The sequence below is a fragment of the Anomaloglossus baeobatrachus genome, chromosome 3 (assembly GCF_048569485.1).
Source record: "Anomaloglossus baeobatrachus isolate aAnoBae1 chromosome 3, aAnoBae1.hap1, whole genome shotgun sequence".
Classification (NCBI taxonomy): domain Eukaryota; kingdom Metazoa; phylum Chordata; class Amphibia; order Anura; family Aromobatidae; genus Anomaloglossus; species Anomaloglossus baeobatrachus.
Window position 1 is genome coordinate 99,399,995 of NC_134355.1, and position 15,564 is coordinate 99,415,558.

General features: G+C 45.4%; 1 protein-coding gene across 2 annotated transcripts in view; it reads right to left on the reverse strand.

Moving 5' to 3' along the window:
- Positions 1-4,516: 4,516 nt before the first annotated feature.
- SPTBN1 (spectrin beta, non-erythrocytic 1) overlaps positions 4,517-15,564 on the reverse strand; it is a 298,238-nt gene continuing 287,190 nt past the window's right edge. For both annotated transcript variants that reach the window (XM_075339341.1, XM_075339342.1), the window contains 4 exons: positions 11,457-11,695; positions 8,225-8,398; positions 7,696-7,738; positions 4,517-6,144 (listed from right to left, as the gene is read on the reverse strand). In XM_075339341.1, coding sequence (XP_075195456.1) covers positions 5,929-6,144; positions 7,696-7,738; positions 8,225-8,398; positions 11,457-11,695 — 672 coding nt within the window. In that variant the 3' untranslated portion in view covers positions 4,517-5,928. The remainder of the gene's footprint in view (positions 6,145-7,695; positions 7,739-8,224; positions 8,399-11,456; positions 11,696-15,564) is intronic.

A 15,564-nucleotide genomic window follows, 5' to 3' on the forward strand; every position in this document is an offset into this window, starting at 1 on the left:
CCAGGCGGTTGGAAGACGCCCACCGAGGAGTTCAGACAGCCTGAGGCGGGAAAGTAAACAGAACAGTTTCAGAGTTCAAGTTGGAGAGGTGTGTGGGCTGGAGCTGTGCAGCTCCAGCAGAGGCGAAAAAACAATTTGAGCAGGTACCGGGGTAGGAGCCCTGGTACGTTTGGCTAGGAGGCAGACGGCAGTCTCCGTCTGCAGGAGCCAGGAAGACTGCTCGGTGGAACGGGACAGGGTAGTGGCCCGCCGGTACAGACCCGGGGAACCGACTCGGAAGCCGGAGCACAAAGGTCGGTACTCAGACCCTGAAGCTAGGTCCAGAAGCTACTGGGGGCTAGCTAATTAACTGATTGCGGCCAGGACTAGAGGTCCTGTCCCACCCAAAGTCTCGACTGAAGGCAACAGCCCAACGAGGGGGATAAGCAGCCACCGCCACGGCTCAGATCCCACGGGCCAGCGTCTGCGGGCAAAGGCTCCTTAGGCAACCACAAGCCGGGAGCGTACTCCTGAAATTGCAAGCACAGGCAGTCCACCATCCAACACAGGTGCGGGAGAAAGACAGACCACCAGCCGGGTGGGGGACCAGACTGCGGCCGGCTGTGGGCAACGACCATCACCTTGGTTTACCAGAGACTCGTGTGTTTACTAATAGTGAGTACAACAGCACCCTCAGGTCGACCATCTCCCTGCACCGCCAAACATCTCCTCCCCAACGGGTCAAGGGGCCACCATCCCTGCCCACGGAGGGGTTAACAACTTTCTGCCAAACATCGCCCCCCGGGTGCCCCGTAACTGCAGTGGTGGTGTCCACCTTCACCACATCCCGTGGGTGGCGTCACGAACTTAACACGGCTCCGGCCGTACATCTACGTTCCCAAACCACAACCCCCCTTTCACTTGAAGTGACCGCGAGACCCCCGGGTCCGGAGACCCTCGAGCCACCCACTGAAGGTCCGGATCCAAGCGGCTCGGCTGCCGAGCACGGGGCGGTACACTATTCACACGGCCGTTTTTTTTTTTCCAGCAGCGAGGATGACAAGGGCCAATATACGTTTATGGATCTGTGAAAAACACATACAGCACATGGATGGCATCAGTGTACTGTATGTGTTTAACATTGCAAAGTATAGGAGAAGATTTGTAAATTTATTGATCCATCCATAAAAACACTGATGGTAAAAACGAACTGTACACTGATGACAAACTGATCCAAAACACTGATGATACCGGTGCCATTTTTTCACGTACGTGCTTAAAACACGGATGTATGAATGAGGCCTAGAGGATTAAAGAGTGGGAGCCAGGCTTTTCATCTCTGCGCCTGGTCTCCTGTCTGTCAAATCATATACAGCTTTAACGGCATGTTTCCAGTTATGAGTATGGAGGACATTAGATAATGATAGTTGCAATCCATGTTGGGAAGTATAGGAAATTATGTTCCCACTCAAACATACTGGGAAAACGCTGAAAAAACAAAGGATCCATTTAAAGGGAACCTGTCAGGGCCAATATGCACCCAGAACCACGAGTAGTTCTGGGTGCATATTGCTATTCCCTGTATCTAGTAGCATAGATAAAGAGATCTTTAGAAAAAATATTTCTAAAGATCTTTTATCGTATGCTAATGAGCACAGGGACTAGTCCCCTCTGTGTTGCTTCCCTGGCTAGTCGGCCCCATTAGCATGTTAGTACGCCGCTGTGGGTGTGCCATCATGCTAATGATTGCGCAATGTCAGTGGATGATCTTACTCACCTCTCCGCTGCCAAACGCTGGATTTCAGCTCAGTGCACATGATCACGGACTTTCTGTCATTAGCACTACTTCAGTTTGAAGCCAGAATGCATACACCCGGCTTCATAGTGCGCATGACCGAAACTCCGGAGTCGTGTGCACTGAGCCGAAATCCAGCATCAGGCAGCAGAGAAGTGAGATCATCCTCTGACGCTGCGCATTCATTAGCATGTTAGCACATCCACAGGGGCGTACTAACATGCTAATGGAGCCGACTAGTAATGGAAGCAACGCCCTTGAGACTAGTCCCAGAGCTCATTAGCATATCACATGGGATCTTTAGAAATACTTTTTCTAAAGATCTCTTTATGTATGCTACTAGATACAGGGACGGTTAGGCAGGGATTAGCAATATGCACCTAGAACTGCTCATGGTTCTGGGTGCATATTGGACCTGACAGGTTCCCTTTAAAAAAAAAAGTGGATACCAGTTAGACTAGGAGTGGCTGATAGAAAGACTGGCATGTGCAATAAAAGCAGTTTTATCTTCTTGTGGGAGAGGAGTTCACCAACACCATACTGACAGATTGTGTGTGAACTGACAGGTACTTTTCATGTCGACCAAAACCCTTTTCTATAATTTAGAGCAGCGGTTTCATCTCATATTATCGGCATCTGATCATCCATAACTGTGTTATGTTTATTATATGTGGCAATTCTGAACTTTCCAGTTTACCAGGCCTATTAGGCTCATTAAGGAAAACCACAAAGACAAAGCTTCCTTAAAGAGAACCTGTCAGAGTGATTTTGCAATGTAAGGATGTGGCCATACTGACGCTAATAAATTGATACCTTTGGTGAAGAATTCCACATTTTCGTACTCCTTTAATCACCATTTGAAGTTTTATAATGAGATTTAGGTGCACAGGGGCTGGAGTGTGCATTGGGTCTTCTCCACATGTCTCCGGTATTTCAATGACAGGACAGGTTCCTGATTTTTCAGTGACCTGCTTCTTGTTTGCAATGTGACGCTGGCATAGTCATTGATGTGGGCATACTAACATGACAATGAGTGCGCAGCTTCACCGCACATACCTCACTCTTGATGGTGACCGGCAGAGGATGGATGCGCTCTGCGCATGATCCGGAATCCCCAGGACAACTGATCATGTGCGCTAAACTGATGCCAGGTGTAAGCTTCTGTAAGCTTTGGGGCTTCAGTGAGGTATAGTGCGCATGACCGGAAGTCCCGTGAACTCCCCGGGAATCCTGTGCAGTGCATATCCATCCTCCATCAAGAGTGAGGTATGTGTGGCGTCGCTGCGCATTCATAAGCATGTTAGTACGCCCACAGAGGTGTGCTAACATGCTATGTGGGCAGACTAGCCAAGAGAAGTAACGCCCTTGTAACTAGTCCCTGGCCTCATTAGCATATAATAAACGATCTTTAGAAATACTTTTTCTTAAGATCCCTTTATCTATGCTTCTAAATACAGGGACAGTTAGGCAGGGATTAGCAAGATGCACCCAGAACTGCTCGTGGTTCTGGGTGCATATTGCACCTGACAGGTTCCCTTTAAACCTAACACTTAACCATAACCATTATATGCAAAACTAAAGAAAAAAAGAATAAAAAGAGTGAAACACACCTAGTGATGGGAGGGAATATAAGGGTTCGGTCATAGGTTCTGAAAACACACATTACTGGTAAGTAATTACTCATTTTTTCCATATACCCATGACTGGTGGGAGACTACAGCCTGCAGAACCTTTCTACCAAAAATGAGGTTGGAAAATGGTAGATCCAGTGCTTATAGAAAGTAGAGGGTGAGAACCACGTTGCCGCCTTACAGATCTGTTTGATGGAAACCTCCGATCTTTCTTTCCGCCAACTTCTCATCAAAGAGGGTTTCCAGTCATTGAAAGGGGAACAACTGATGCAATGAGAGGTACCGGCCTTTTTATCCTGTAGGTTTCCAGTCCTTTAAGGGCAGATCCTTCCCTCTTGTGGGGCTGTCATGGGTGTGTGAAAAAAAAAAAAAGGATTTCTTTACCAAAAGGTATCAATTTACTCTGTATCACAGTGCCATTATGACCATGCCTTAAAGGGAACCTGTCACCACTTTTTTCCACCTATAAGCTGCGCCGCCACCACCACCGGGCTCTTATAGCATTCTAACATGCTGTATATAAGAGCCCAGGCCGGGGTATAACACAAAAAACGCTTTATAATAGTTACCTAATGGTCGCACAGTGGGCCTTATGGGAGTCTCCGTTGTCCGGCGCCTCCTCTTTCGGCCATCTTCGTCCTCTTTCTGAAGCCTGGGTGCATGACGCGGCTACGTCATACACACTCGCCGGTCCTGCGCAGGCGCACTACAATACTTTGATCTGCCCTGCTCAGGGCAGATCAAAGTGCGCCTGCTCAGGACCTGAATGCCGGTGAAGAGTTTGTATGACGTCGGACGCATCATGCACCGCGGCTAGAGAAGAAGGAGTATAAAGATGGCCAAAAGAGGCGGTGCCGGCACCGGAGACGCCCATAAGGCCCACCGCGCGACCGTTAGGTAAGTATTATAAAGTGTTTTTTATGTTGTACACAGCGGCCTGGGCTCTTATATACAGCATGTTAAAATGCTGTATATAAGAGCCCAGTGGTGGTGGTCGCAGCTTATAGGCCGAATAAGTGGTGACAGATTCCCTTTAACAAAATTTGCAAACGTAACCAAGCTGCTCCTGTATACACACATGAACACACTATTATCTGATCACACACTTAAGTATCAGAGAAAAAAAAATGATTTATTCATTTTCCTTGTGCTAAAAATAACAATAACACTGCATCAGAGCCTAAAGTATAGCAAGCATTGAAAGAAACCAACATTTTCCAGTATCTGTCATTTTTAAAAGCATTTAATGACATAGCATATATTTAACAGATAGGGCAAAAATTCTAGAGCAAGGGTTGAGGAACCCTCAAGCAATCCGACCATTACTCAACTGCACCTCCAAACGTCACGGGCAGGCGGAGTGCATGATGGAGCCTGGAGTTCAGCAATGGCCACAAGTGCACGGGGCCACCCGAACTCAAAGGTACAGTTCCATTCAACTGAAAGCCAGTTCCAGGAATACAGGCCCAGTCATTGGGAGGATATCATTCCTAATAAATGTCATTCTGATTGTGCAGTAAAATGTAAATTCTCATTACAATAGTTACAGTGACAGAGAAATGCACACTATGTATCAAATAGCAAAAGAAGGTAGCAAAATTATAACACAGTGCTGTAGCCGACAAGCAAGTAATCAATTGAGTAACGTTACTTTTTTGTTCCAGTAAATGCTTCATTTCACTTGTACATTTAACATCAATGATTCCTTTAAAGGGTTTTTATTATACATCTAGTTATAGTTGGTACTAGAATTAAATCAGAAACATACAATATAGTGTATTTCAGCAAAAAAACAAAAGAAAACAAAAGGAAAAAATATATAAACAAAAAACAGAAAAAAGTTGTAAAATTACAGGAGTATTTAAAACTGCTAATCCTTTCCTTAAACACCAACATTCGGAGAATACACACGTGACGCCTGAAAGCTGTGTCGTGTTAATAAGTAGGTGCCCAATCAAACTACTGGCAAAAATAAGAAAAGAAATAAGTGTCTGCACTCGGCTACCACATATTAGGATTCTCTCAAAAACTCCATGCTAGCTCTCGGGTGGGAATGGTAGTGAACAATGGGTCTGAACTTTATACATCTGTCGGTGATGTGAACAATCACATTAATAATCAGGAGTTAAAGCACCGCTGCCTTGCATATCTTATCAATATTAGTAAGGTTGGGTTGTTTGTCAAGACAGCCTCACAAAAATTGAGGACGAGCTTAAATATTGAGGTTTATTCTACAATGCCTTTGGGAAATAATAGTAAAAAAAATGGTCCTCTCTCTCATCCAGATGCCCAATGCCTCTCAAACCTCTCTGTGCCTCCATTTTTTTTTTTTTGTTTAGCATACTATAAATAATTTTTTATTTTTTTTTAATTTTTATTATTTTTTAATCTCGTCGGGGAACATTAGGCACGGAGTAATGTATTGGTTCTGAGCTTGCATGCTGACATTTCACTGAAAGAAAAAATAAAATGTAATAGAAGTGCAGTGGTTTATGATTTTTATCATTTGTTTTAGGCTGTAGTTCACTTCTTTTTTCCAAAGAGGCTGAATCTCTTCTCTTTGTCCTTCTCTTTGTCCTTCTCCCGTTTGCCAGGGCTGGACTCTGTGGTGACCGTTACGCTGGCTGGCATAGTTTGGGCCCGGCTGGACGCTGGGGTGCTCTGTGTGCTCAGAGACACCTCGGTTTTGTCGGCTGTGATTGCATTTGTGATCGCCTGGATCCATGTGTTCATTTCCTCCTGCAAGAGAAATTACCGGTCAGATCTCGGCAACCATTTGGCTTATGATCCAGTTGGGCAAGAAAATAAAATCGAGGGTTGTGCGTTTGTAGGAACGCTTGTTCTGACTTTCCAGACACCTGATGAAAGTGGGTATGAATTTTTATAATGGCTTAGAAAATCATTGTTATCGGCAGCACATGGCACTGTGAAAATGAGAGACATGATATTCTATAGGCACAGAACCATCACATTATTATTGATCGTTGTGTGCACAGAGTTCAATAACCTGTATAATCAGGCCATTATACGAGCACAGATCGGATGTTATATCACAGTAAGAATTGTGGTGTGATCCCACTGTTAGTCTCCGACACCTTTCAGTTTTTGTACTACCCACAGATCAGTTAAAGGCCTCCTTCACACGTCAATGCAAAACACCAACGTTTTGCATGTGTGTGCAAGTGCTGTCTCTATGCTATCCATGTGAAATCCAGATAGCACACGGACAGCATGAGCTTGTATACTTACCCGTCTCCGGCACAGCTGTTACTTCTGGGTCTGCACTAACTGCAGTGAATATGCATGAGCTTAATGAGCGGGCCCGGAAGTGAAAGCAGAGGCAGAGAAAGCAGCGCCGGAGACAGGTAGGTATAAAAATTCTTTATTTTTTGGTCACCAGTGTTTTCTCCGATAAGTGTCCCATTGATGTCACACGGATCACATCAGTGTGCGGTTTGTGTGACACCCGTGCTGCCGACAGAAAACGGACATGTTGCCGTGTGGAGCACATGAACATGCACTTGCACCACACGGACATACAGTCAATGTCAAAACACAGACGTGAGTGCACACCCATTGATTTTAATGGGTCTGTGTGAAAGATGGACCTTACACACACCGGAGACACGGATTTGTGAAGGAGGCCTAATGTGTAGCTTCACTGCTATGAATACTGTCAAGTTAATAAAAGTGGCTACAAACAATATAAGAGATTATTAATTTCAGCAAATTGTCTGAAGCTTTATTAAAAAAAAAAATAAATAATCCCACAGCTCATCTACAAATCCTGATCTGAGTACAGGGGTGTACTGGGAGCCACATGGAGAAGAGGTGCGGTAGGGATATGGTGGCTGTGTCTGCAAAGATTTATATAGCCGGCCTCTATAGCACTGCACCTGACACACAATTACAGTACTGCTTCCAGAGTTAGGCCTGTAACATCATGTCATCTCACTATAGAATATGAAAAATAATATATAGATTTATACACATATACATTTATTTTTTCCTTTTTGTTGGTGGCACAAGATATGCAGAATTGAAATTTCCATTAAACCAATCCTACATGGCTTCTACATTATTCTGGAGGTACAGGCAGTAGACCACAAAAAATTAGTCACATATGACATTGATTGAAGCACGCCATATTTATATCCTCACGAATCAGTCAGAAAAGAACTACATTTGCATAAAATCCATTCTGCATTATGGCTCTATTTGTGATCAGGATTGTATGCATATGGTGTAAACATGCATTAACTGCTAACAATGGAATATAGGAGAACTTACATCATCTTTGGCTTGGAAGAGGTACTCATTACCATCATTCAGTCTGTAGAAATGAAACAGAAGATGAATAAATGATGTATATTCAAATCAATAATTACATTTTTGTACAGTAGTCCTATCCCTAGCACAATCGTAAAGCTGTACCATCAGCCAACCGGCCACGTGTGAGGAAATCTTATGGCTACAGAAGTGGCTGCTAAGCAATGACTGACACTGACTGCTAATTGAGCAGTGTATGGGGCAGCATACAGTCAAAGAACTGAATTCACAAGCAGTGCCATAAGTTCAAACTCAAAATCTTCAACCAAGTCTCCAAATATCACAGGTCTTAAAATAAAAATGTGTCTTCTCATATGGGATAAGGTGTTGGTTCCCTCTAGGTTCAATGGCCAAGATTCAGCTGCACCCACTATCGTTCCACTCCTGTTCACAAGAAAACTGGAGGAATCAGTTTTTGGATCTACTATGGGGCAATGCTGTGTAGACAAATACTGGACCATACAAGGTAGGACAAGCTCAGGCCACTTACTTCAGTTTAAACACATGTTTTTTCTTCTTGTAGTCAGTGGCTACTTCACAGACGGCTTCCTTCAGATTCACCGGAATCTCGTTGTGGTAGGTAATACCAGATTGAGCAGTCTTGGAGTCTTTATAAAATCCCATTTCTTGGTTGCTTATCACACAATATACATTGTGCCAAGACCTAAATAAAAGAAGGAACACCTCAGTTATCAGCATACCCACAGCTTGGTGTCCGTGTGACAGAAGAGTGACGACTAACACATTCTGCTGTTGTAAGGCTGTGTTCACAAAATATATTTCGACTCAGTAGGCGTTCCCAAAAAACTAGGATCCTGACATGCAACAAGCCATAGACTTCAATAGTGACATGGAATCCAAAGCATGGAACTTTGAACTCAATTCGAGGTTCTTTTTTTCTTCGGCCATCCATCTTTAAAGCCAGAAACTATAATGTAGTCTACTGCACTACTTTTTCTGCCACCAAAGATGGGTATGGCTGGAGGAGGAAAAAAAAAAAAGCTCAAGTAATCCCAAAGTAGCAAGTTTTGGACTGTTTGATTAAAGGGAACCTGTCACCACTTTTTTAGCCTATAAGCTGCGGCCACCACCACCGGGCTCTTATATACATCATTCTAACATGCTGTATATAAGAGCCCAGGCCACTGTGTAGAACAGAAAAAACACTTTATAATACTTACCTAACGGTCGCGCGGTTGGCCATATGGGCATCTCCGTTGTCCGGTGCCGCCTCTTTTGGCCATCTTTGTTCTCCTTCTCTAGCCGCGGTGCAGGACGCGTCCGACGTCATCCACACTCGCCGGCATTCAGGTTCTGAGCAGGCGCACTTTGATCTGTTCTGAGCAGACAGATCAAAGTATTGTAGTGCGCCTGCGCAGGACCGGTGAGTGTGTATGACGTAGACGGGTCATGCACACAGGCTTCAGAGAGAGGACGAACATTGCTGAAAGAGGAGGCGTCGGCACCGGAGAACTGAGAAATCCCACTGTAGAAAAAGCCTGGATTACAGCTGCAGTAAAGTGGGCAGAATCTGCTCTCCTGTGTGTGATGTCACAGCTCCCCCCTCCTAATCTGAGTGTTTACAACAGATAAGAGAGAATGTAGTGTAGGGACACAGTGCAGAGCCATTTTGTTGGTGACCACAAATGTCTAAAGTGTCACCAAGGCCAGCTACATCATGCTCCTCACATAACGCCCTGGTCCAGCAATGCTCTGCCGCATGCACGCACACCTGCAATGTTCTGCCACACGGACGCACGCAGTGTGTGTACGCAGTGTTTGTACACACTGTGTATATACTGTGTGTGTGACAGCACCCAGCATGAGGGCAGCAGAGCCAGCATGTTTATATACTATATACCATGTACTGTGTGTATATACTATATACCGTATGAACACTGTGTATATTCTGTGTGTGTGACCAAGCAGCATGAGGGGAGGTGGAGCCAGCGTGTGTGTATATACTATATACCATGTACTGTGTGTATATACTATATACCGTGTGTACATTGTGTATATACTGTGTGACCGAGCAGCATGAGGGAGGCGGAGCCAGCGTGTGTATATACTATATACCATGTACTGTGTGTATATACTATAGACCGTGTGTACACTGTGTATATATTGTGTGAGTGACCAAGCAGTATAAAGGAGGCGGAGCCAGCGTGCGCACACAATGCTCTGCCACATGCACACGCACACAATGCTCTGCCAGGCACGCGCACACAATGCTCTGCCAGGCACGCGCACACAATGCTCTGCCAGGCACGCCCACACAATGCTCTGCCACATGAATGCACACAATGCTCTGCCACGCATGCACACACAAAATGCTCTGCCACACGCACAAAATGCTCTGCCACATGCATGCACACACAATGCTCTGCTAGGTACGCACACAAGGCTCTGCCAGGCACGCGCACACAAGGCTCTGCCAGGCACGCGCACACAAGGCTCTGCCAGGCACGCGCACACAAGGCTCTGCCAGGCACGCGCACACAAGGCTCTGCCAGGCACGCGCACACAAGGCTTTGCCAGGCACGCGCACACAAGGCTCTGCCAGGCACGCGCACACAAGGCTCTGCCAGGCACGCGCACACAAGGCTCTGCCAGGCACGCACACACAAGGCTCTGCCAGGCACGCACACACAAGGCTCTGCCAGGCACGCACACACAAGGCTCTGCCAGGCACGCACACACAAGGCTCTGCCAGGCACGCACACACAAGGCTCTGCCAGGCACGCACACACAAGGCTCTGCCAGGCACGCACACACAAGGCTCTGCCAGGCACGCACACACAAGGCTCTGCCAGGCACGCACACACAATACTTTGCCACATGCACGTACAAAATGCTCTGCCACACGCATGCACAACATGCCCTGCCACATGCATGCACGCATACAATGCTCTGCCATGCATGCACAAACAAAATGCTCTGCCGCACGCACGCACAAAATGCTCTGCCACATGCACGCACAAAATGCTCTGCCACGCGCACGCACACAAAATGCTCTGCCACACGCACACACAAAATGCTCTGACACACGCACACACACCCGCTGCGACCGAGGAGGGAGGGGGGCCGTACACTACTCACACAGACCGGTGACAGGCTTTGGGGGGAGAGCGTGGGGGTGTCATTGGAGACAGTAGCATCGGCGGCGGAGGGGAGGGACTCCGGTACACTACTCCCACGGGCCGAACGGGTGACAGGGGGAAAGGTTCAGCACACAGCATGACCGCTGTGAGCTGCAGAAAGATGGTGCCGATTGCCTCCCTCTGCTGTGATCTGGACAGCCCAGATCACAGCAGGGAGCTCTCCTGTAATAAGCCTAGGGGTCGGATTCCGACTATCAGAGTCTATGCACAGGGGCTGCCATAAAGGAGTGAGTAACTATTGTTACACACACAGCAAATCCAGCATGGCAGCCTCCAGTAAAATTAGAATAAAACAAAAACTAAATAAGCAGTGATTATAATTTTGTATTAAAAATACTTGATATCATAATTACTATTTTTAATACAAAAATAAAAAAACCGCAACACCTTCCCTTTAAGGCAACCATGAAATGTAAAATGTATATCTATGCAGGGAACTTGCATCTCAATTGTACAACAACAATAAAGTATATTAATCAGAACAGAGTTTGCAGAATTGTATATTAAAGGAATCAAACACAATTTGATTTTTTTCTTACAAAACGTCCTATTGCATTGTACCTGCTGGAAGCTTTCTTATTATGTGCCTCCCATTCATGTTTGCGATGCAAGAGACCTTCAAACTGCGAGGAAGGAATGTCCTGCGTCTTGGCCGGCAGGGTGGAGGCGGTCTGCGGCTGCATGCCCGATTTCGATTTACGGTCAGCAGTTGGTGATGGGATCGGACTGGATTCTTTTGAACTTGACCTCTGTTCTGTGGATCCATTAACCATTTCATTGGTTTCAGCGTTTTCTGCCATCTGAAAACATAAAAGAATGGCATAAATACACAACTAACCATGTAGAACCGCAAGACACGAGATGGTCACCTATAGACTATTAAACACGGCTGTACAGTAACCATTTATTAATGGATAACTGCAGCTCACCTACAGAAAAGGAGTGAAGTACAGAAAATCTGCTCTTACACAAGTATATAATAAGCAGAAAATCAATTAGATGTATCAATATGATTAGTAATAATTTATAGACGTGGAAAAACAGGGAGTGCGGACTGTGCGTAACTGTACCTCAATCCTTTTGCCAGAATATAGGGTAAAGCCATCATATACAGAATCTCCTGCCATACGGCAGTCATTCTGTCTGTCCTGTCACCACATGATAGATGGGAATTCAGAACAGGTCAGTTCTCGGAAGCATTGTCAGAAACGCACTGGACAATGACCTGGTCTCTGAAAATGCTTCTATTTTACCAGCGGTAAAACAATCAGAAGACATGCAAAGATTACAGTGAAATTACACCATGCATTTCCAATTCCATCATCCTTGTTAGGTCGGATTTTCAGGAGAGAAGATGGGAAATTAGGAGTTGTGAGAGACAAGTTGTTTGGTAACCAGAGTTATTTTATGGTTTATCATTAAAGTAAATTGGATCGAAGTTAAGAATGGACGACAGAAACCACCACAGTCACTCAACACCACACGACTATTTACCCCCAAAACAAAGACAGAACCAAGGCCTTGCCCATCCAGTGCTTTGCAGTTCTGGTTGTTCGTTGCCCGCTGTGACCCAGGATGGCCTAGAGAGCCAAGTTTTCCAGTGGCTGGACTAGTCAAGCTGAAGTCGTCTCCAGGAGCCGTTCAATAACAATGGATTCCTAGTATCTTTTATCTAAGGATAGGACTCACACCCTGGCATTGGTTTTTGCCATTACATTGCTATTTAGTATCACTGAAGCAGCTCGAAAAGTGAGATTAGCAAGTTATGGAAGCTCGGTGCTACTTACTATTTAGTACACATAACGCCAGCCCCATTTTTTACCCCAAGGACAAAATAAAGCAAAGTGCCGAAGCTTTATCATAACACTGCTGGAGAGATTAATGGCAGGCGCTCCTCACGGATATTGGTCCATAGGAAGGTCTCTCACTGACTGTATTTAATACAAAACAATTTGTGGTGGACATTTTACATGGGGAAGGTTAGGGCACTACTTTTAGATTCCCATATCCTATTTGCTGATATAGAGCCTGATGAAAACCTCTTTGGTTTAAGCATGGGGGATCAGTAGAATCCAACTCACCAAAAATATTGCCATGGGCAGACGGTCATTTCCCACAAAGGGACTGCAGTCTAAGAAATATAGTGTCCATCAGAGGAGGATTTCCCAATGTATGCCTCTGATGGACAGCACGGTGGCTCAGTGGTTAGCACTTCAGTTTTGCAGCGCAGAGGTCCTGAGTTCAAATCCCACCAAGGACAACATCTGCAAGGAGCTTGTATGTTTTCTCCGTGTTGGTGTGGGTTTCCTCCAGTTTCCTCCCATATTCCAAAGAAATACTGATAGGGAATTTAGACTGTGAGCCCCAATGGCAAAATAGCTTTTAAACTTGTCTTGTGAGCTTTAGTTTCTTAAAAAATAAAATTATTAAAACAGAAATGCTTGTATTAAATTCCTCCTCTCTCACCTTAATAATGAATTAAGTGGTTCTCTGCTAAAAGGTGGGGCAAATCAATCGGCATGTTCTATTCCATTGGCCAAGACTGTGGTCTGAGGCTGCTGGACAGGACAGAGTACACCGCCCTTACCTGCCGACATCCGTGGCTCTTTATTAGCTAGCCTGGTGACCCGCATGGTGACACACGTGACATTGCGCCAGTCTTGCTAATCAAAACAAGAGCTGTGTGGGCATCAGGTAACAGGCGGTGTTTCCTCTCCCATCCAGTGGCCACAGATCACGGTCGTGCCTGATGAAATGGGATGAGCAAATACAGTCATGCCACTCTGGTTCCCTTAATCTGGGAAATTGTGCCCATGATCAGGGTTGTTTTCGCTGCATCCAAAAACGCTGTGTTGTACAGTGGATGGATTTCTAGAAATCTTCTTCCCACTATGCTTATTTTTCCCACAGCGTAAACTGACCTGTGGTGCGGCTTCCTGAGCCGCAGCATGTCAATTTATTGCTGCAGAGACCCAAGTGTTCTTCGCAGGGAGAAAGTCTGCAGCTCTCTGAACCCTGATCATGGGCATGGACAGCTGCGATCTCCTACGGAAAGCACTTGCGGCCTCTCAGGAGAGGACACGTTGTGTGCAGGATGCAGGGTGTCCTGATGGTGTGCACATACCCTAAGAGATGTTCAATGGAATCAGTGTTTTCTAGCCAATCTTTTCCTCCAGATCAAGAACTGCCCTTTATACTATCTCTTCTCTTGCGAATAGAAATTATCTTTTGCTATGGAATCTCTATTGGTTCTAGTAGGACATGGAGTAAAGACAACAATCCCTTTACTCAGTCTAAATGTAAAGCATCCGGTACATGAGGACGCACCGTCGCCTACAGGTGAGAACATTTCTGCTGCCCAAATGGCATCAAGGGTTATCTTGTGAAACTGTGGGTAAACTGAAGTAATTGATGACAGTCTACAGCTCATAAGACTCATCAAACTATAGGCGTCTACACTACTAAATCCAGGAGATCTAAAAAGCCGCTCTGAAACCTCAATGTATGACGCTTACTTGTTTAGTGTACATAACACATTAATGCACAAAGCCCTGAAGCAGCAGAGTCACACGAAGCAAAGGAGCGTGGATTAAAACAGAATTGTTCAATGGATATTGAAAAACTAAGTGATGGATCATGAAAAACTAAAAATTATATTTATTGGTTCTGAGTGTTCAACAGAAGGATAAAGAACTCTTATTTTACTATTCTAAGTCACATGGAAATAGATTTAAAATGAGGTACTCCCAGAACTGAGGAGTTTCCATATCAGGAGGCGATCATCGCAAAAGACATGGCGCCCGTAGATGCCTGTGAGAACGTGTGCAGGAGTGGCAGGTATGGCACCTACCGATTGTACACCGTCCGGCAGGCATCTGCTAACACAATGCCATCTGTGGAAGTGGCCTGCACCAGAACACCCTTCTGAACATTTTGTGGTTGGCACTGACCAGCTGCTTAGACCATTATCAACATGTTTGGGCTACAGAAGACTCCTGTTTTTTTTTCCTGGGGTCCAGTAAATTTGTAAACCCTTTTTTCCTTGGAAGAATTTCCTAGCATGGTTTCTCCACAGGGTGAAAGTAACTCCTAAAGAAGGGAATTTTGTTTACTTACCGTAAATTCCTTTTCTTCTAGCTCCAATTGGGAGACCCAGACAATTGGGTGTATAGGCTATGCCTCCGGAGGCCGCACAAAGTATTACACTAAAAGTGTAAAGCCCCTCTCCTTCTGCCTATACACCCCCCGTGCTCCCACGGGCTCCTCAGTTTTGGTGCAAAAGCAAGAAGGAGGAAAAAATTATGAACTGGTTTAAAGTAAATTCAATCCGAAGGAATATCGGAGAACTGAAACCATTCAACATGAACAACATGTGTACACAAAAAAACAGGGGCGGGTGCTGGGTCTCCCAATTGGAGCTAGAAGAAAAGGAATTTACGGTAAGTAAACAAAATTCCCTTCTTCTTTGTCGCTCCATTGGGAGACCCAGACAATTGGGACGTCCAAAAGCAGTCCCTGGGTGGGTACAATAATACCTCGTAATAGAGCCGTAAAACGGCCCCTTCCTACAGGTGGGCAACCGCCGCCTGAAGGACTCGTCTGCCTATGCTGGCATCCGCCGAAGCATAGGTATGCACCTGATAGTGTTTCGTGAAAGTGTGCAGGCTCG